Consider the following 20000-nt stretch of genomic DNA (forward strand, 5'->3'; position numbering starts at 1 on the left):
TGTTTCATCATTAATTGGGTAACTTTATTCATTAATTTGACTTTTTTATGGGGGAACTAATGTTTATCTTCAATCATCACGGAGTACTTCATGCATTTGGAATCCTACTGACTTCTTCACCGCCCTTAGGATCCATCTCGCGCTGCACGTTCTTCCTCCCGTTCCTTCTTGGCCTCCGATCACCCGCGGCCAAGTGTTTATCCCTCCGGCGGGTCGTTCCCTCGGCCTTTATACTCCGGGAGTCATTCTTCGGGGCCCATCATAGCTCCCGAAGTGGCTGACGTCGCGGCATTCCCAGGTTCCGTGCGGGGTCGTAAGGCAGGCGCCCCTCTGAGTCACTCCGCGGTGAAACTTGAAATTATTTGAGGAGACGTTATACCCGCGTTATATTCCCGCTTAATACACGTAAAACGACTTTCTATCGGTTCCCGGAGAAAGAAACAACACCGATGGGTAAACGATTTCCTCTAATGCCGCCACCGCTCCAAAGCCTTTTATTGGCAGCGTGTAGATAGCTCGCCATCTTGGTAAACAGGTTCCTCATCCCTCTCCTGGGCATTCATCAGTCTGACCCGGCCAAATATTTACCGTAGGAAGGGGAAACATTAGCGAAGGATGAGGAATAGTAACTCAAATCACTACCGCAATGTAGTATTCTCTCTCTCTCTCTCTCTCTCTCTCTCTCTCTCTCTCTCTCTCTCTCTCTCTCTCTCTCTCTCTCTCTCTCTGGGTCTTATAACAAACATCCTCCGTAACTATATTGGGGGTCAATAATATTAGGTCATGTCAGGTCAGGTGCCTTAACCTTATCTAACCCGTCCCAAAAATACCTGATTGATTTTCACACGAACCTACCTTTACTCCCCCATTGCATCACAGGCGCAGATTGCTCTCATGTCAACGTTCCATTCTTCGCTCATACGCTTAACTTCTTCATCCCGCCCCGTCAGTACCCGGTGAGTGCGGTGTTAAAGTGCAAAAAGTTGTCTCCGCGTCTCCACCGCCACTTCGCAGCCCGTGAGTTAATTGCGCGTCAAGGAAAAATTCTTCGAACCTCATCCTGTCCTTTCCTCCCAGCCTTGCCTTCCCTTCCCGCCATCACGACCCGCGGGGAGGCTGAGTCAAGGCCACTGGGAAGAAATGACTATATATTTCTCGAGATTATAAACCTTGCGTGTGCGTGCCTGTACGTGTGTAAGGTTATAGTTAATATCATTCATTTTATTTCTCCAGATTACAAGGTTTAGATTACTTTTATGTTTATTGTTATAGATCAAGTATATTTTTAACGCATTTTTGGCATTTTTATGGCTGAATATCTTTTAAGAAAATTAAGGATAGTAAGATCAGAGAATCCATCAGTCTGTGTGTGTGTGTGTGTGTGTGTGTGTGTGTGTGTTATTGACCTCTCATTCGTTACCTCGAGTCGTCCGGAGCCTGATAATCAATAATTGCTCCATCAACAATCGGCTTCTTGGCACAAAATTCGTGGTAATAATGGATCGCCTTGATAAACACCGACACGAGAAGAGATAAAAAGCGAAACACCAGCTGAGTCACGAAGGAAAAAAAAAAATAAGAAAAAGGAGGAGAAAACAAAGAAGAGGAGGAAGAGGAAAAAACGGAGAAAACAAGAAGAAAAACAAGAAGGAAAAAGCAAGAAGAAGAAGACGATTATGATGATGATGATGATGAAAAAACAACAAAGTAAGAAGAAAAAAAACAAGAAAAAACAAACACAAGAAAAAATAAAGAAAACAAAAAAAAAAAAGAGCAACAACCTCACCACCACCCACCACCACCAACAACAACAACAACACGAGGAAGAGAAAGAGGAGGAAGAGCAGGAGGAGGAGGAGGAGGACGAGACTTAAAAACAAAATAATTCTCAGCTCAGAAGGGCTCTCACGTGCAAGAGAAAAAGCAGCGAAAAGTAAGTGAAAGGAAAAAGAAAGACTAAAAAAAAAGCACAAACCAGAACTCTTGGGGAGGTAAAAAGAAAGAATTCAGACTTAAAAAGAAAAAAAAAAGAGAAAAGAGAAAGGAAGCTAAGAAAAATTGAAATGATATAAGAGGACATGACCGTACAACAACACCGTCTAGACCTAAAAAAAGAAAATGGTGATGATATAGAAAGCGGAGGAAGATGAAGAAACTTTGAAAAAAAAATTGCAAGAAAAACTAAATTACACTATAAGAGGAGAGGAAGAAGCTAAAGAAAAAACACAGGAAACAAAATGAGACAAGAAGAGGAAGAAAATGAGGGGGAGAAAGAACATGTGAACAGGAGGAAAAATTAAAGGAAGACCAGAAGGAGGAAGAGGAAGAGAAGGAAAAGTACGAATAGCAGAAGGAAGAGGAAAATAATAGAGAAGAGCAGTAAGAGGAACGGAGAATGAGAAGAAACATACGAACAAGGAGGAGGAAAAATAAAAGAAGACCAAGAGAAAGAAAAGGAAGAGTAAGAATAGCAGGAGGAAGAGAAAAACAGAAGAAGAGATCAGTAACAATAGAATGAAAAGAGACATACAAATAAGGAGGAAAAATAAAAGAATAAGAACGAAGAAGAGAAGATGGAGAAGGAAAATTAGGAAAAGAAAGTGAAAAAGGTGAAGGAAAATTAAGAACAGCAGAAGGAAGAGGAAAACAGCAGAGAAGATACTTGCGGAGTGTACCCAACGAGCCGAGTGTTTACGATGGCAGGTGTAAAAAGGTGTGGTAACGCCTGAAAACATGCTTGATATTCCTGTCACCTGGAGCGCCGGGAGTCAGTGTTCAGAGGATGCTGGAGTGTATGACAGCGCGTTTTTTTATTACTACCCTTTCTCCTCTCCCCAATTCCTCCTCCTCTGCCTTCTGTGTTTTTGCCTTGCTATATTTAGTGGTGGTGGTTGGTGGTGGTGGTGGTGGTGGTGGTGAAGTACTGATTAAGGATGTATTGATTGAGGTGAAGACTTGTTTACCGTTTCTTCTCTCCCTCCTTCCCCTGCCTAATACTCTATTTACTATATTTAAGTGATGGTGGTGGTGGTGAAACATTTGTGGTAAAGGAACGATTCTGAACTTACTGTTTCAAATTAAGACGTACATAGAAGAATACAGGAGTAAGAAAAAAGAAGAAAAAAAGGTGAAAGACAGCAAGGAGGAGGAGGGAGAGCAGACACATAGAATACAAGTGAAACGGAATGTGTGATGTGCGGTGGAGGAGGTGTATTGTGGTGCTAGTGGTGGTAATAGTCATTGTTGTGGCGGTTGTGGATGTAACATATACTGCTGCTGTGGTGGTGGTGGTGGTGGTGTGACCTTCGCCCGGAGATGTTTCCCTGGCCAGTACAAATGTCAGTCATTCGCATCACACGTTATGTTGGATACAGTTTTGCTTGATTTTTATTTACTTTCCTAGCTGTCAGAAAATCATCCGTGTGTGTGTGTGTATGTGTGTGTGTGGGCTGGGAGTCGGACATGTATTTCTATCCACACAGCAACTTCTGATTCGAAGCTTTGTGATCCCAGATAAAGAAATGCACTGAATGAAATGGATACATTCATCACGGGGCAGGAATGAAATACAAAAATGCTCATAATAATAAACAAGATAACACGTGACCCGCCCACAAAAGAAACACGTCATTGGTCGCGAATGAATCAGGATGCGAACAAAACTCGCACCTCACTGAATCGGAGCAGTATCGAACCTGCGAACTCCCAAATACCCGAACCGAGCAACACAACACTCGCGATTCGATAGGTTTCGAACAAAGCAGGAGTTATGAACTGCTTCGTACGACACACACACACACACACACACACACACACACACACACACCTTACAACATATAACTTAGAAAAGCTTCATTTTTAGGGTTCAGTGTCTCAGTCGAAAGAGCTCAGGTATTCATGACTCTGCTTCATACTTTATTCGAAGCGGCGAGTTTCTAAGATGAATACAAAGGACCTTATTTCACTATTTTTTTTCACTTCCTTCATGATAGTGATCTAGATTTACGGCGACTACAATGTTTTTACGACTCCAGAACATTGCAGTAAAAGTGAAAGGAGAGGAAAATTGAAAGTAAAAGTACCGCACTATATTCATCTCGCCTTTTGAAAATTTTACATTTGTATTTTATAGAGATTGAAGAGAGAGAGAGAGAGAGAGAGAGAGAGAGAGAGAGAGAGAGAGAGAGAGAGAGAGAGAGAGACTAGTTGATTGATTAGAGTTTCAATTCAGTGATTAATTGATGTCTTATTGATTGACTTGACTAATTGGTTGATTGATTGACTAACTAATTGACTGATTGCTTGATTGAATGATTGGCTAACTAATTAAATGGGGGAGAGAGAGAGAGAGAGAGAGAGAGAGAGAGAGAGAGAGAGAGACTACCAGCATTGGGGTCGTGATACAGCAATAAATGTGGCGAGGTGAGGGATCAGCCGGCGATCCTCACTTGTTTCTCTGCTTTGTCTCGACGCACACAGTTAGTCTTGCCTTCCTAACTTTACTTGAGCCCCTCCCCTTTTTTTTTTTTTTCCTTTGTTTGCTCTCTGGTTCAGTGTCTTTTTACTCGTTCCTTTATTTCACCATTCTTTTCTGTATCCGATTTTCGTGTTTCAGATTTTTTTTTTGTGTGTGTGTATGTGTGTGTGTGTGTTCGTGTGTGTGTGTGTGTGTGTGTGTGTTTACTAGGTTCGTTTGCCTTCTTTATTTTTTCTATTATTGGTGTAGTTATGGAGGGACTTTTGCAGCAATTTTGGCTTTTATTTAATGGGGTTTTTTTTATTAATTATCTTTTTTTTTTGTCTAGGTTGTTTTACTTGTTTCTTTTTCTTTTTCTCTTTTTTTCACTTTCTTTTTACTCTGGAATTGTTTCGCTTTGGCACACACACACACACACACACACACACACACACACACACACACACTAAGAGAGAGAGAAAGAGAGGAGAAGAGAGAGAGAGAGAGAGAGAGAGAGAGAGAGAGAGAGAGAGAGAGAGAGAGAGAGGAGAGAGAGAGAGAGAGGAGAGAGAGGAAATTTACACTCCAGTCTCTCTTTTTCCTGTCTTCTTTTTCCTTTTCGCTTCTATTTCACGTCCTAGTCACTACATTTACCAACCAACGGCCCCATTGACGCCACGACCACGCACGACTTCCACGCACTCACACACGTACACGCACACACACAGTCCCCCTTATCCGCTAACCCTTTCGTAACCCTTTTCCTGTTCAGCCTGCTCCCGTTTCTTCCCCACCACGAGACACAAGTGGCCAATCACTACCGCAAGCATCCCATCCGTGCCTTCGCTTCCCCACCCGCGCCTCCCTCACCCACCACGACCACCACCACCACCACCTCCAGCGCCACCAACAGCACCACCGTAGTTGTATTATTTAAAGCCTTCGTGAGTGCAACAGTGTTACTCTCATATTGGAAAACCTTCAGAACGTGAATGTACCTAGAAATTTGTTTGTAGGTAGTCTGGTAGGTATGTTTGTGTGTTTGTTTGTTGGTTTGTGGGTCAGGTTACGTAGTGTGGGGGTTTGGGTTTAGGTGGGTTGGTAGGTTGGTCTTTTCATTGTTTTTTTTTTTCTTTTTTTTTAGGGGTATTTAAGGAAAGAATTAAGTTTTGGTTTATTTGTACATTGGTTGATTTGGTGTAGGAATGACTGTATGTGTGTTTGTGTGTGTTTGTGTGTGTGTGTGTGTGTGTGTGTGTGGGTCTGGGCGTGGGTGTAAGGGTGAGTAAAGGTGCACACATCATTACCTTCACCCGTACTGTACACTCACTGCACACACACACACACACACACACACACACACTCACACACACACACACACACACACACACACACACACAACCAGCATGCGTGGACACACTCGAGGATAAATGTGTGCAAACATTTCCCAGATGTATACACTACTCGGGTACATTAAACCTACACACACACACACACACACACACACACACACACACACACACACACACGAGCAGTAAGTGACAAGCAAAGGAATCATACTAACAAACTATCACTTCCTCTTTCTCACAACGCACCTCGATATCGCGTTCTATCACCATATATCCTCTCCTCCTCCTCTTCCTCCTCCCATCCTCACCTGCCTTCCACCTACCTTTCCCTCGTCATTTCCCCTTACATCACGTTCCCCTCCTCCCATCCACTCTCCCTGTTTCTCTCTCCCTCCCTTTCCTCTCCCACTGCTTCGAGGGGTTAGTGTTCGCGAGAGCAGTTAACGACCTTCCTGTGAGATGCTACTACCACTAGAGAGAGACGGGAGAGGAGGGAAGGGAGGGGGAGGAGAGAGGGAACACGTCATGACTGCCATTCAAAGGTCATGCGGAGGAAAGGAAAGGGAAGGAAGACGGAGGGAAAGGGAAGTAAAGAGGGAAATAGGAAGGCTGTGGGATAAAAAGTGTGAGATTCAGAGAGAGAGAGAGAGAGAGAGAGAGAGAGAGAGAGAGAGAGAGAGGGAGAGAGACTTCCATTATCAGACAAAACAAAATATTCTCTAACATTCTTCATATTAAAAATTATGAATGCTATTAACGCGCATATTTTTTCGCGCGTGAAATCATTTGCTCAGTGTTTCGTGTTAATAGTCTTTGCCAAATGGACGCTTCTTTTTCCTTTTTTTTTTCCAGAAGCTTTTCAATATGCACTTTTCTGGCATATAGTGTTTCTTCTTTTCGTCTATAATGATAATGTAAAAACGCTGTGTTGCTTCTCTGTGATGTTCGCGTGAAGGAGTAAACATCGCGGGCCATTTAGCTTCTTAAAATCATCCAGACAGCCGCGTAAATTGATGCAGATTATTCTCGGTTATGAAGTAAAACAGCGCCGTGTTATTTACTCCCCCGCGGCACGACACAAGACGAATGGTGACGTGCACGAGGGGAAAAAATTGTTTACGTATCATGTATCTCAATATTATACACGTAAGCACGCTAAATTACGAAGGGGAACGGGAGAAGAGGAGACGGTCAACAAAAAACGTAAAAAAAAATGCGCATCGTAACCCTTTAAACATCACCTGCTTCCCCTTTTAACTCAAGACACAAACTCGTAAACTTCTCTTTTATGGAAACTGTTCTCCATGACTTCGGCATCCGCTTCTCTACTTTGTATTTTCCCCTCACAATCCTCTTTCCTGCCCCGGGAGGCGAGAGGTTTGCTGACTGTTGAAAATATACCTGGCTCTCCATATTACCTTCACAGCATAAGCCTGTATTTTCCACCCGAGTGGTTTTTTTAAGGAGAAACGGATTATGTCTCTATTCCCTCTTCTCGTCTTTCCCTTCCTTCCTTCCGCTCCTCTCCCTTGTTATTATTTTCGCCACTTGTGCTAAACGGCGAGGGAATGGAATGCTCATGACTGCATTTAAGAACTGCACCAGAAGATTGTACACTGAATAAAAAGCTTCCCTGTTAGAATACAAAGGCTTGAGTTGGGATCTCTAAAGGTGTAGTGGAGTGTGCAGGAAAGGACCGGGGGATGCATAAAGAGATTGCGTCAAGGGATGGTGCTGGGTGGCGCTGAGTCGTGGGTCGCGGAGAATAGCGTTAGTGAGGTGAGGAAAGAGCATCAAGGGGTGTAATGCTTTGTGTGGTTGGGTGATATTTCTTTCCGCAGTTGTGAATTTGTATTGATGAGTATTAGATTGGTTTTTACAGGTGATTAAAAGTGTAGTACAAATGAATGAAGCTGTATATCTGTATTATAAAACGTGTGTGTGTGTGTGTGTGTGTGTGTGTGTGTGTGTAGGGGAAGCACTGGCAAACGTACGAGTGAAAAGGACATAAAGCCACAAATGCTTCACACAAAGTTCCGAACGAAAAAGTGTGTTGTTTTTCACATACACTGCAACAACACACGTGGAATTTTTACTTTGAAAATAAAAAGTAAGTGATGCATATTACATACTGAAGAATACTTGCTGAAAATATGTATTAGTAAAACAGTCACACAGTAAAAGTTACACGAATAATAGAGTTTTTATGACCCAAATCTCCCTCTCTTACTGCGACCATTAGCACAAAAAAACAGCCTCACCATAACACCTTCACCCCATCACATTCATCACCTCGAACACATTCACTCACTGTCAAAAACAAAACAACATAATAATCAATAAAAGTAATGTGGCACAATTACTACAACTACAAAAAAAAAACTACTACTACTACTACTACTACTACTACTAACACACACACACACACACACACACACACACACACACACACACACCAAGAAAAAACAGCCACTTAAGGTAATCCATCATCGGGAGGGAAGGAAAAAATACCGACACCACTCATTCATAAATCACCAAAAACAAGAGCTATAGGCGCCATCTTGAGAGAGAGAGAGAGAGAGAGAGAGAGAGAGAGAGAGAGAGAGAGAGAGAGAGAGAGAGAGAGAGAGAGAGAGAGAGAGAGAGAGAGAGAGAGAATGTGAGGGAATGCTACACACATTGTCTTCCTCCTCCTCTTCCTCCTCCTTCTCCTCCCTCTTCCACCCTCCTTCTCCTCCTCTTCCTCCTCCTCCTCTTCTTCTCACTCCGTCTTACTCATTTTCAAGAATCTCCTCGTCCTTCTGTTCCTTCCTCTTCCCTCCTCTTCCTCTTCCTCTTCACTGCCATCTTTCACCCTCACCACCTTCTCCTTTTCATCTCCACCTCCTTTCATCATTCACCATTATTCCCTCTTCAGCTCTTCATCTTCCTCCTCCTCCTCCTCCTCCTCCTCCTCCTCCTCCTCCTCCTCCTCCCTCCCTCCTCCTCCTCCTCCAAACACTCTCTCGTCCTTACTATTATCTATCACTTTCTATCTAACCACTATCGACTGCTCCTCCTCCTCCTCCTCCTCCTCCTCCTCCTCCTCCTCCTCCTCCTCCTCCTCCTTCTTCTCCTCCTCTCGGCTTAAGGCATACAGAAGCACTTTCAGAGCTGCTGCAAAGTTAATTAAAGATTTGCCTTGGAAGGAGAATTGATTTACATTTGCAATATTCACGAATTTCTCCCATTCTCTCTCTCTCTCTCTCTCTCTCTCTCTCTCTCTCTCTCTCTCTCTCTCTCTCTCTCTCTCTCTCTCTCTCTCTCTCTCTCTCTCTCTCTCTCTCTCTCTCTCTCCTCTCTCTCTCTCTCTCTCTCTCTCTCTCTCTCCTCGCTGTCGCTCTTTTGTTTGCTCCTCCCACGCCTACATACGTTAACTTTCCCCCACACACACACACACACACACACACACACACACACACACACACACACACACACACACACACGAAGTATACAAACAGATATAAGAGATCATACATCATCTCTTTCCTTCTCCTTTCGCTCCGGAGTAGTTTCTTTCATCTTCTTTACCTCCTATTGTTATTCATATTTCTCTTTTTTGTCTCCATTTGCATTTCCTTAGCGTCTCTCTCTCTCTCTCTCTCTCTCTCTCTCTCTCTCTCTCTCTCTCTCTCTCTCTCTCTCTCTCTCTCTCTCTCTCTCTCTCTCTTATGGCCTGAGGTTTCTTTTTCTAATTCTCGACTTATTTTTTGTGTCTGTTTTTAGTGTTTTTGTCATTATTTTCCTTTTTATTCTTTGTAATTTATCTCTCATTCCTATTTTTAATGTTTTGTTTTTTTTCGTTGTGATTTATATACATTTTTCCTTGCTTCCATTCTTATTCTTATCCTAAATTATATTCTTCCTCATCATCTTCGTCTTCTTCTCTTCATCCGTATAATTCTTCCTTCTCATTATCCTCTTTTCGTTTTTTTTTCTCTTTCTCTTTCTCTTTCTCTTTCCTCCTCCTCCTCCTCCTCCTCCTCCTCCAGCTCAGTGTGGGGTTAGAAGATAGCGCAGAATCTTTACATTTTTAAATTCTCATAAAAGTCTTCCATGTTGGCAGCTGAAATATGGCTTATTAAGATTGGAACACGCTGCACGCATCGCATATTCTCGCAACAGAGCGGCAAATAAACCAAAACCGAAAAAAAAGTAAATAAACAAGTTTTAGAATCGATTTTATATTTTTTTCGCCCATTTTTCTAATCGCAATATTCAGTAATGTGTTAATGAAACTTTTCGAACTCTCGCTTCTGAGGCAAATAAACCCAACCCGCTAAAAAAAAAAAATAAATAAATAAATAAATAAAAATAGAAAAAATAAAAGTCATAGAATCGATTTAATATATTTTCTTTATTTCTCTAGTCGTAATTTCCAGTAATGCGGTAGTGAAGCTTCGAATTCTCGCTTCTGAGGCTTCACGGAGGTGCCAGAACCCCTTGAGCAGTACCGCGGAGTTCACCTGGTAATAAGTATCTGGTCCGTAAACAAGTACGTAAGTGTGGGTTTAGAATTTATATATTTTTTGCGCTCGCAGTGAAGATCATTAAAAGGTAAGGTTGTGTGTTGTGTTTGCGTATCTTATCCTCTCTATCCCGTTTCTCACTTTGTTTTCCTTCCTTCATTCCTTCCTCTATTCAGTTTTCTTCTTTTTATCCTTCTTTTCTTATCTCTTTCATTCCTTTCATTCCATTCATTCTTTCCATTTTTTTTTCCAATTCCATTCATGCTTTCCTTTTCTCTTTTCTCCTCTGTTCCTTTTTTTTCATAATTCCTTCCATTCCTTCCTTTTATTCTTCCTTCCTTCTTTCCTCTTTTTTTCAGTTTTTTTCCTTCCTTCCCTCCCTTCCTCCCTCCCTCCCTCCCTCCCTCTTATCTCACACATCGACATTTTTTCTTTTACTCCTTTAAACCATTCGCACTTTATATACCATACTTCCTCAATATCGAATTTCTTAGCCCGTTTTTTTATTCCCTCCTCTGTTTCTCTCTTTCTCTTCTTTTTTTTTTCCATTTTCGGGTGGGAATTCTGAGTAAAGGGTTGGATCACCTTTGCTTCCCCTGCACATTAGATTAAAGCCTTTGTGTTGTATTGGGACTGGCCGCGATTCTGCTTCCTCTTCTTTATTTTACGGGAATGTGCGGTACTTTATTTTGTGGACCCGTTTTTTTTTTTTTTCGTCCTTTTTTCTGGTATTTTACTGGTAGGCGGCAGATTTGCACCACGCTCCTCATCTCCCTTAAGCCGATATCACCACATTACACGCCACATCATGAAGTAACGGCACATCAGAGCACGTCGCACCTCGCCACATCATATCTCACAGAACCATTCCATTCCAGGCCAATATTACCCATCACCCAACCACATTACCACATCATATCACTCTGTCTCCACGCCACGCCACGCCACGCCTCGCCTAACCACACTGCGTCACCACACCACATTATCACGCCTATCCTCACCTGGACTGTCACATCATTTCATATTAACTCACAACAACACTATCCTTTGTAAGTTATAGTGTAGTTAGTAAGGGCTAACAGATCTGCTACTTTTTTGTTATTTATTTGCTTTTTTTTTATTTTTTATTATTACACCTTACCTAATCTAACCTGACTTAACCTCATCTCATCTCACCCCACCTCATGTCATCTAACTTTATATCACCTTTATTTAACCTAACCTAACTTAGCCAAAGAAGATTAAGCATCACCACCTCACTCCACCTCATCTCACCCCACCACCTCACTCATCATCACTTTAGCTAACCTAACTTAGCCAAACCAAACCTCACCCTACCTAACCAAACCTAACCTAACGTAACCTCATCTCACTTCACCTCAGCTCACCTTCACCTAACGTAACTAAACCAAAGTAAACCAAATCTCACTTCACCCAACGTAACCACCTGACCTCGCCTCACCTGTGCACACCTGCCCTTGATTCACCCCCCCCTGGAATCATGTTTGGCCTCGTTTTCTTTTCCTCATTTAATCCGGCGACGTTAATTTGGTCATTAATTGAATCTGTATCGACGAGGCGTGAGATTGTTGTCAGATTTAACCGGCGCAGTTTCTTGTTTGTATTCCATTAGTGCGCTGCGCAGCCAGTTAACTACCCCCCTTAACTCTTGCCTCCTGTTATGCGGGGACACCGGGGGCTTACTTATATATATTGAACATTTTAATAATAACTCCCATTTATGTTGTAAGTATTTATGGAGCTTTGTTTACTTTATGGATTTAATTGAATTTGTAACGCGAATATGAAAGCTCACTAATATCAGGGTACTTGTTTTCTTTTATTTATATAGTTATTTGCGGGAGTGGAGTTCGTTCTGGTGTTGTTCTTTTGTTGCTCTTGTGTTTATGTGGTGGCGGTGGTGGTGGTGGTTAAGGCTGAAAATGTGATGTTAATATTATTCTCCTTCCCCGCCTGAAGCAAGCAAAGTTGGGAGGAAAAATAAGTATGCATGTTATTTTCGTCTTTCCACTCATTTTCAAGCAGAGAGGTTCGCACACAGACACCTAGAGAGAGAGAGAGAGAGGGAGAGAGCACCAAGTTAGACAACACCTCGCCCCAAAAAATTCCTCCCCTCCCTCCTTTCTCTCACCCAACACGCAATTAGTGCATCATCGGGAAACATCTGAACACCATCCGGGGAAGTTCAACAGCGCAAGTTTCTCTCTTGAACGTAACGGGGCGGGAAAGAAAACGACAAGCGGGAAGTGGAGGCGAGGAAAGGAGAGAATAAACAGACCAACGCACGACGGGATGGAACCAGATGAGAGGCAGAGGAATGAAGCTGCGTGCGATGGGAGTGATAGGATAAGAGAGGACAAAAGGGGATAGATAGGAATGATGTTTGGAATAGATAACAGAGCGAGTTTAGCAGTGAGTGGCTATGTTTATTTTCTCTTAACGGTTTCCTTTAAAGACCTTCCCATTATCAAGGATCTGAGATAAAAATATATAAAAGCAGTGAAAAATAAAAATAAAAGTAAAAAATCGACATATACACACACAACCAAGGAAGCGAAGGAGAAAAACGGTGAATTAGAGGAAAGGAGAGATGAAACAGGAAAAAGATGATAAATGGAATAAGAAAGAAAAATACAAAAGAAAACAGACATAATCGTTCAGACTAGGAAACATTTTTTTTATGTACAATAATCCTAACAGGTTTTATTTAGATAAGTCTGAATAAGATAAGAAATAACCAGACGTATAGTATTAGAGTGTAAGATAGCTACGTATTGGGTACGATAAAAAAGAAAATGGGGATAGAAATGTAGCTCCGTAATGGTTAAATACGTAAAGGTTTAGGGGTAAACTGTACTGGGTTAGGACTTAGAGGGCGGTGGCTTCAGGCTCACTAAAGGGTGAAAAAAAGGTAGGCAACAGCGTCTATTTTTCTTTAGGCTTAGAAAGATTTTTTTTTCAGGGGAATGTACTTGTCATTTCATTATTGAGGGAGTAACAAGTTTTATCCGTCCTCCTCCTCCTCCTCCTTCTCGTCCTGCTCTTCCTCCTTCATTTCTAGCTCTCCTCCTCTTCATTTCTCCGGGCGCTGCTCACTCGGCCGAAATATCACCTTCAGGAGGGCAATAGGAACCCCGTGGATTATTTTTTTTTATCATTATTTTTTTCAGTATCTCTCTCTCTCTCTCTCTCTCTCTCTCTCTCTCTCTCTCTCTCTCTCTCTCTCTCTAGGTTGATTTTATCGTATTTTCTCGTGTTTATTTATAAGTTCATTTAAATATTAATGTGTTGCTTCCTTAAATTATGCTTGAATGCGATTTTATTTCATAATTTAGTTTATCATATGAGAATGTATGTCTCTCTCTCTCTCTCTCTCTCTCTCTCTCTCTCTCTCTCTCTCTCTCTCTCTCTCTCTCTCTCTCTCTCTCTCTCTCTCTCTCTCTCTCTCTCTCTCTCTCTCTCTCTCTCTCTCTCTACGTTTATGTTTAGCAAAGTGTTTACATCCGACTATTTCATTTTCCTGTATGTGTGTTTTGTTAAATTCTTGTTCCCGGTCCATAAATAAATCAGCGCTTGCTAAGTAAGGCTGCGGATTAAGGCAAAGCTTATCCAGTCTTGTATATTGCTGTTGTTCATTCAGTATTTACCTTCCCCATCTTCCTCTCCTCTCTCGAGTGTAGTGGAAGCAGAGGTGTTCATGTAAGATTCATGTGTGTGTGTGTGTGTGTGTGTGTGTGTGTGTGTGTGTGCTTACGATCCTCGACCTTTTTTGTAGCTTGTATCGTTTTATTTTCTCTCTCTTTACTCACACGTATGTTTTCTTTACCTCCTTTTTTTTTGTTTCCAGGTTACGAAAAGTCGACACTCATGCAAACTAGGGAAAGAGACGCGTTCACCTGACAATGTACGTAAGTGTTCTGTTAGTTTGATTTCCCCTGAACTGTTTCCCTGCGTGTGCCAGTGTGCATTTACCTTACCTGTCTGTTTTTTTTTTTTTTTTTTTTTGTGAACTCTTTGGGTTCTCTTTTCTTTCTTTCGTTTTATTTCTGTATTTTTTGTCTGTTTTTTTTTTTTGTTTAATTTGTTGCTTGTTTTACTTTTGGATGCCCTTTACTTTTTCTCTCTTTTTTATCTGTATTTTTCTAGGTCTGTTTTTGCTTCATTTACCTGACATATCTATTGTATCCATCACGTGTCTAAATATGCACTCCACATCTGTTTGTCATAGCTGTATCTGATTCTACTACATATCTGTATCCCCACATCTGTCTCTTTATTCACTTTTCCTATGCCTACATCCACTACACACCTGTTTTTATATCCATTTCACACCCGTTTACTTTTGTATCCACTGTGCACCTGTTTACATTAATCCCACACTTACCTTTCTCTATATCCATTGCTTCTCTGTCTTTGTTCACCCCACACATCCATATTCACTCCACACATGTCTACACCCACCCCACTCATGCAAGTCCCACGCTTACTTGTCCTTACTAAATATAAACACCTGTCTTTAATTTAATCCAACGCTGCTTGCACTTATCCTTAAATAAACCTTTCCTTCTTACTCTTTCTCCCCACTCCCCACCCAAAACACACACACACGTGTCTCTCTTTGTCTCCTCCTTTCCCTCCCTCTCTCCCTTTCTCTTTCTCGCATATGAATTGGTGATAGAGGAGATGAAACAGGCACTGGAGTGGGACGAAGAAGCTCCGCTCATCACACAGCTTTCCCCAGTAACACGAAGCAGAATCGTCACGCTTTTTAATTACATGTCAATTCCACGGCAAACTTTGTAAATTAGTTTTGCTTAGACGGCAAGAGAAGAGAGAGGAGATGAGAGGGGCGGAGGGTGAGTGGAAAGGGAAGAGATGGGAGCAAAGAGGGGGAAAGGAGGAAAGAGGAGGCCTGAGAATAAGTGGAAAGGGAGGGGAAAAATAGAAGGAAAGATAATGAAAAATGGGGGAGAGAGATGAAGAAAAGTGTCGAGAGAAACATGAATAGGAGAGAAACTGTGAGAGGAAAGGAGAGATAAAAGACGGAAAAGGGAGAAATTGAATGAATAAAAAAAAAGAGGAAGACTACAAAAGAAAACAGAAACCGGAAAAAGGAAGAGAAGGAAGTGCATCAGAAAGGCAGAGGATAGCTGGAAAAAAAGAAAGACAGAACGGCAAGAGGAGAAGTAGAAGAAGAAAGAGAAAGAGGAGGAAAAATCTGTGGGAGGGTGAGAATGGGAAGAGGATAAGAGATACAGACAGAACATTAATGAAAAAAAGAGAAAAAATAATTAAAACGAAAAGAGGAGGAGGAGAGGAAAAGAGGGAAGAGGGGAAAGAACATCAAGGGAGGGAAGAGAAGCGACAATAATAAACCCACCTCCTACACTGACTTTAGGGATGACACACGCTTCTAATTTGGTCTTCGTTTGCAGGGCGTGAAGCTTTCAATTTGGCCTTTTCAATGGAGCCTCGAAGCTTGGGTCCAATTGGGTACTTTTTTCTTCACGAGGAATCCAAATGCAGCCTCCCAGCCACCCACCAGCCTCTCACCAGTCTCACCTTCAAGCCGAGACGATGCCGGGAAACTGTGAGCTCGTGAATTTGTGACGCGGATTCTAAATCGCTCAATTACGCCAGATGGAAAAGGCGTTACAGTGAGAAAAGTTTAAGTAAGACTCTAATTGCCACCAGGAAGCACGTGCAGTAAAGGAGGTTATAAATACGAGGATAAGGATGATGAAAGAATCCCTTGGTTACATGGACAGAAAGGATGTAGTGTGAAAGCCATGTTAATTGCCACAAAGCTGTACGTCCAATAAAGGAGGCAATAAATGTGAATGTTGATAAGAAAAAAAAAAAAAAAAAAGGACGAGAAATCGCATAATTACACGTTGAAGAAAAAGATGCAACAGTGAGAGGACAATTTTAGTAATGAACGTTTATGGTCACTGGGAAATGCGTTCAATAATTTCCTTTCCAAATAAGAAGAGAAGCACGATAAAGGCAGAGAGAAATAACTGTACAGATGATATATAGAAAAGATTAACAGTTAGAATGCAATTTCCTTCTTAGATTGTAAACACGAAAATAAGCGGATGAAAGTAGATGGAATTTTCTGTTTTTTTTTACTACAGATACAGGAGTGAATGCCGGATAGAAGCTAAAATAAATATACTACTTAGAAAATTATCAAGTTCCCAGACTGTTTGTTTGCATCAAGAAATTATAGAGAGCAGTCTGTATGCACGAAAATGAAGATGAAAACAGGATTAACTACTACTTTCACTGCAATTATAAGACGAGAGGAGGCGTGATGATAAAAACAGATTGAAATTGCTACTTTTACCGTAATTGTTACGAAAAAACACACAAAAAAAAAAACACAGATGATTAGCGTGGTTATAAAAATCGAGAAAGCATTTGTATATAAAGAAGTCATTAAGCCACGTGGCGTATTTCATGAGTGCAGTTGTGTAGTTGTGCAGTTAAGAATACTTGAGAGACTGGAAATAGGAAGACACGAAGTGAATTTAATTTAAAAAAATAAAAGATGTAGTTATATTAAGGGAATAGTCGCTATATTGCATGAGTGTCGCTTTGGCGTGAAAAATATTCGACAAGAGAGACTGAAAACAGGAAGACATAAAAAGATAATTGAATAAGAAAGTGAAACAGATCCAGTTATCTTAGGAGAACAATCCCTTAACTCGATAAAGGAAGATGTCAGGGCGAGGACAGGGAAAATATTGAGATATATAGGATCTAACAAAGGCGGTGAGGAAAAAGATAACCTTGACACTCCAAGGAATATATTTTATAGAAACCTTGTATGAAGACAAAGGCGATAAGGCAAAAATAAAAAAAAAGATCGTTGATAAGGAAAAATGCAAGGTAACAAAAATGATGAAGATAAAAAACCTCAACTTTACAAGACAAAAATACAATGAAACACAAAACATAATACATATTGAAAATTGTGAGATGAAGAACTTTAAACGCCAAGAAAGAAAACAGGAAGAAAATGGCGAAGAAGAGAAAAAATAAAAGAAAATAGTTAGGAAAAAGAGAAAAGACCTTGAATCCCTCAAAGGAAACATGAAGAAAACAAGAATAACATTTCACAAAACCAAGCAAAAAAAGAAAATCGCCTTAGCAACAAGAAGCAATGAGGAAAAAAAAAAACTTGAGAAATGTAAAACAATAGAAATGATTAAAACCAATTGAGAAATCACCTTAGCAACAAACATAAAGGAAGAAATACAGAAACAAGAATAACAAAAGCAATGAGGAGATGAAATACTTTTGCACCACAAACAGAAAAGAGAAAAATGTTAGAAAATACGAAAAGGAGTGAAGGATGAATACCACCTTGACGCTGGCGAAGAAAATGGAAAATGTGTAAGGAAAGAATACGAAGAAATACGAAAATACGAATAAACAAAAGCAATGGGAAGATGAATTACCTTTGCACCACAAATGGAAAAGAGAAGAATGTTTAAAAATACGAAAAGGGATGAGGTAAAAGTAACTAGGATAAAAACTACCTTTGCCTTGGCGAGAAAAATGTGAAATGTTTGAAGGGAGATTTGCGTGCGAGGGAGAAATAGAAACGAGAGTGAGGCGTTAGAGAGGAAATATTACCTGTTTCACCTGGACACTCACCTGGGAGAGGGTAGTCATCAGGTGTCTCTCAGGTGACTCCCTTATCGTTTCCTCCTCACCCCATTTTTCCTTTTTTTTATTTTCCTCTTCCGTGTTTTATTTATCTATTTTTGACTTGGTTTATGCGTTTGTTTGTGGGTTGGTTTATTTATTGTTGTTGTTTGTCGTGTTTTTATGGTGCTTGGCTTGTTTGTTGGATGATGGGTCTCTCTCTCTCTCTCTCTCTCTCTCTCTCTCTCTCTCTCTCTCTCTCTCTCTCTCTCTCTCTCTCTCTCTCTCTCTCTCTCTCTCTCTCTCTCTCTCTCTCTCTCTCTCTCTCGTAACAACTAGGCCGCATGAAGAGAGAGAGAGAGAGAGAGAGAGAGAGAGAGAGAGAGAGAGAGAGAGAGAGAGAGAGAGAGAGAGAGAGAGAGACTGACCGAGGGAGCAGCATTGAGAGGCAGGTGAGGGCATCAAGAGGTGGCAGCGAGGACAGACCAGGATGAGAGAGGCTGAGTGTGTGTTGTGTTGTGTTGTGTTGTGTTGTGTTGTGTTGTGTTGTGTTGGGTTCGCTTCGTCATATCAGCGAGCCCAAGTGGATGAATTGGCTTAATTTCACTGAGGCTTTGCGTGTACCGTCACAGTTTATTAAAGCAATATATCCCCTCCTCTCCCCCTGCCACCCCCATCACCGCCCACGCTCCAAGCCACGACGCTGCTTGCTTTACGACAATATTTGCTGCACAACGAGAGCTTATTGTAGGAAACGTATTAATGATAACCTATTTGTATACCCTCTCTCTGTTTCCCCATTCTTGTAGGCGTGAAAACTCTGATGCCTTAACCTTTTGAGAGAAATAGTGAGGGAAGGAGTCGAGAATATATACACAACGAGAACTTAACATAGGAAATGTATTAATGATAACCTCTTTGTATACCCTTCTCCCGTTTTCCCAATCTTGTAGGTGTGAAAGTTACGATGCATTAAGCTGTGAATGAAGGAGGGAGGGAGTGGGAGAGTGAGAGTGGATGGGGGAGTGCTGGAAGGAGGGAGTGCATTGCTTAGCCTCATCTTGTGTTGGCCAAAGCGGTGAGGTTCGTGGTGGATTAGACGTAACTGAATTTAGCTAATGATGTGGTGACTGTCAGACTGAGTGAGCAAAGGAGGGATGGATGCGGAAGGAGGAAGAGGTGGAGGAGGAGGAGGAGGAGGAACGGACGGACTTGCAGACAGGAAGGGAGGGAAGTAGGAATGAAAAGTAGAAGGAAGAGTTAAATGTGAATAGGAACAGGGAAAGAATTTGGGAAGCTGGGGAAGGAAGAGAAGCAGGAGAGAAGTGAGGGGAAAGAAAATGAGGAGGAAGAGTGAACTGAAGTCAAAAACAAGGAAAGGAGAGAACATGGAAGCTGGAGAAGGAAGACGATAAGAAGGAAAGGAGAAGGAAGATGAGAGGAAGGAATAGGAAAGATAGCAAAGCGAAGATGGAAGGAAGGAAAAGAGCGAGGCACGAACTGTAAATCGGAAGAGAGAGAGAGAGAGAGAGAGAGAGAGAGAGAGAGAGAGAGAGAGAGAGAGAGAGAGAGAGAGAGAGAGAGAGAGACCCAGATCGTGAGAAACAAGCTGAATTGCAACCTGGGAAACTACCAAAGCATTCTCACCCAAAAGACTCGAGCTTGTCTTAACTGTTATCCTCCTGACTCGCTACATTTTTCACCCTGGGGAATATAACACGCATGTCCTTAAGTAAATTAGTATTTTTCACCCCTTGTTATAGTGAGAGTAATTAAGCTCTGGTCTGTTGGCACCGGGCAGCTGGGATAGCGGCATAAGCGTCATCTGCAGGGAGAAAAATTATCTTCCTACACATATTTAATGGTACGAATCTGAATACGAATTAAAGGGAACAAAAAATATATGCAGTGTTGTATATTTTGGTGAGGAGACAGACAGAGAGAGAGAGAGAGAGAGAGAGAGAGAGAGAGAGAGAGAGAGAGAGAGAGAGAATCTAACTAATTTTATTT

General features: G+C 41.5%; 1 protein-coding gene across 24 annotated transcripts in view; it reads left to right on the plus strand.

Moving 5' to 3' along the window:
- LOC135089708 (uncharacterized) overlaps positions 1 to 20000 on the plus strand; it is a 227498-nt gene that overhangs the window by 70610 nt on the left and 136888 nt on the right. For 19 of the 24 annotated variants that reach the window (XM_063985651.1, XM_063985645.1, XM_063985647.1 and 16 more), the window contains exon 2: positions 14182 to 14242. In XM_063985651.1, coding sequence (XP_063841721.1) covers positions 14182 to 14242 — 61 coding nt within the window. The remainder of the gene's footprint in view (positions 1 to 14181; positions 14243 to 20000) is intronic. The other 5 variants (XR_010261592.1, XR_010261591.1, XR_010261590.1 and 2 more) reach the window with 1 other exon arrangement.

Source organism: Scylla paramamosain, chromosome 33 (genome assembly GCF_035594125.1).
Source record: "Scylla paramamosain isolate STU-SP2022 chromosome 33, ASM3559412v1, whole genome shotgun sequence".
Classification (NCBI taxonomy): domain Eukaryota; kingdom Metazoa; phylum Arthropoda; class Malacostraca; order Decapoda; family Portunidae; genus Scylla; species Scylla paramamosain.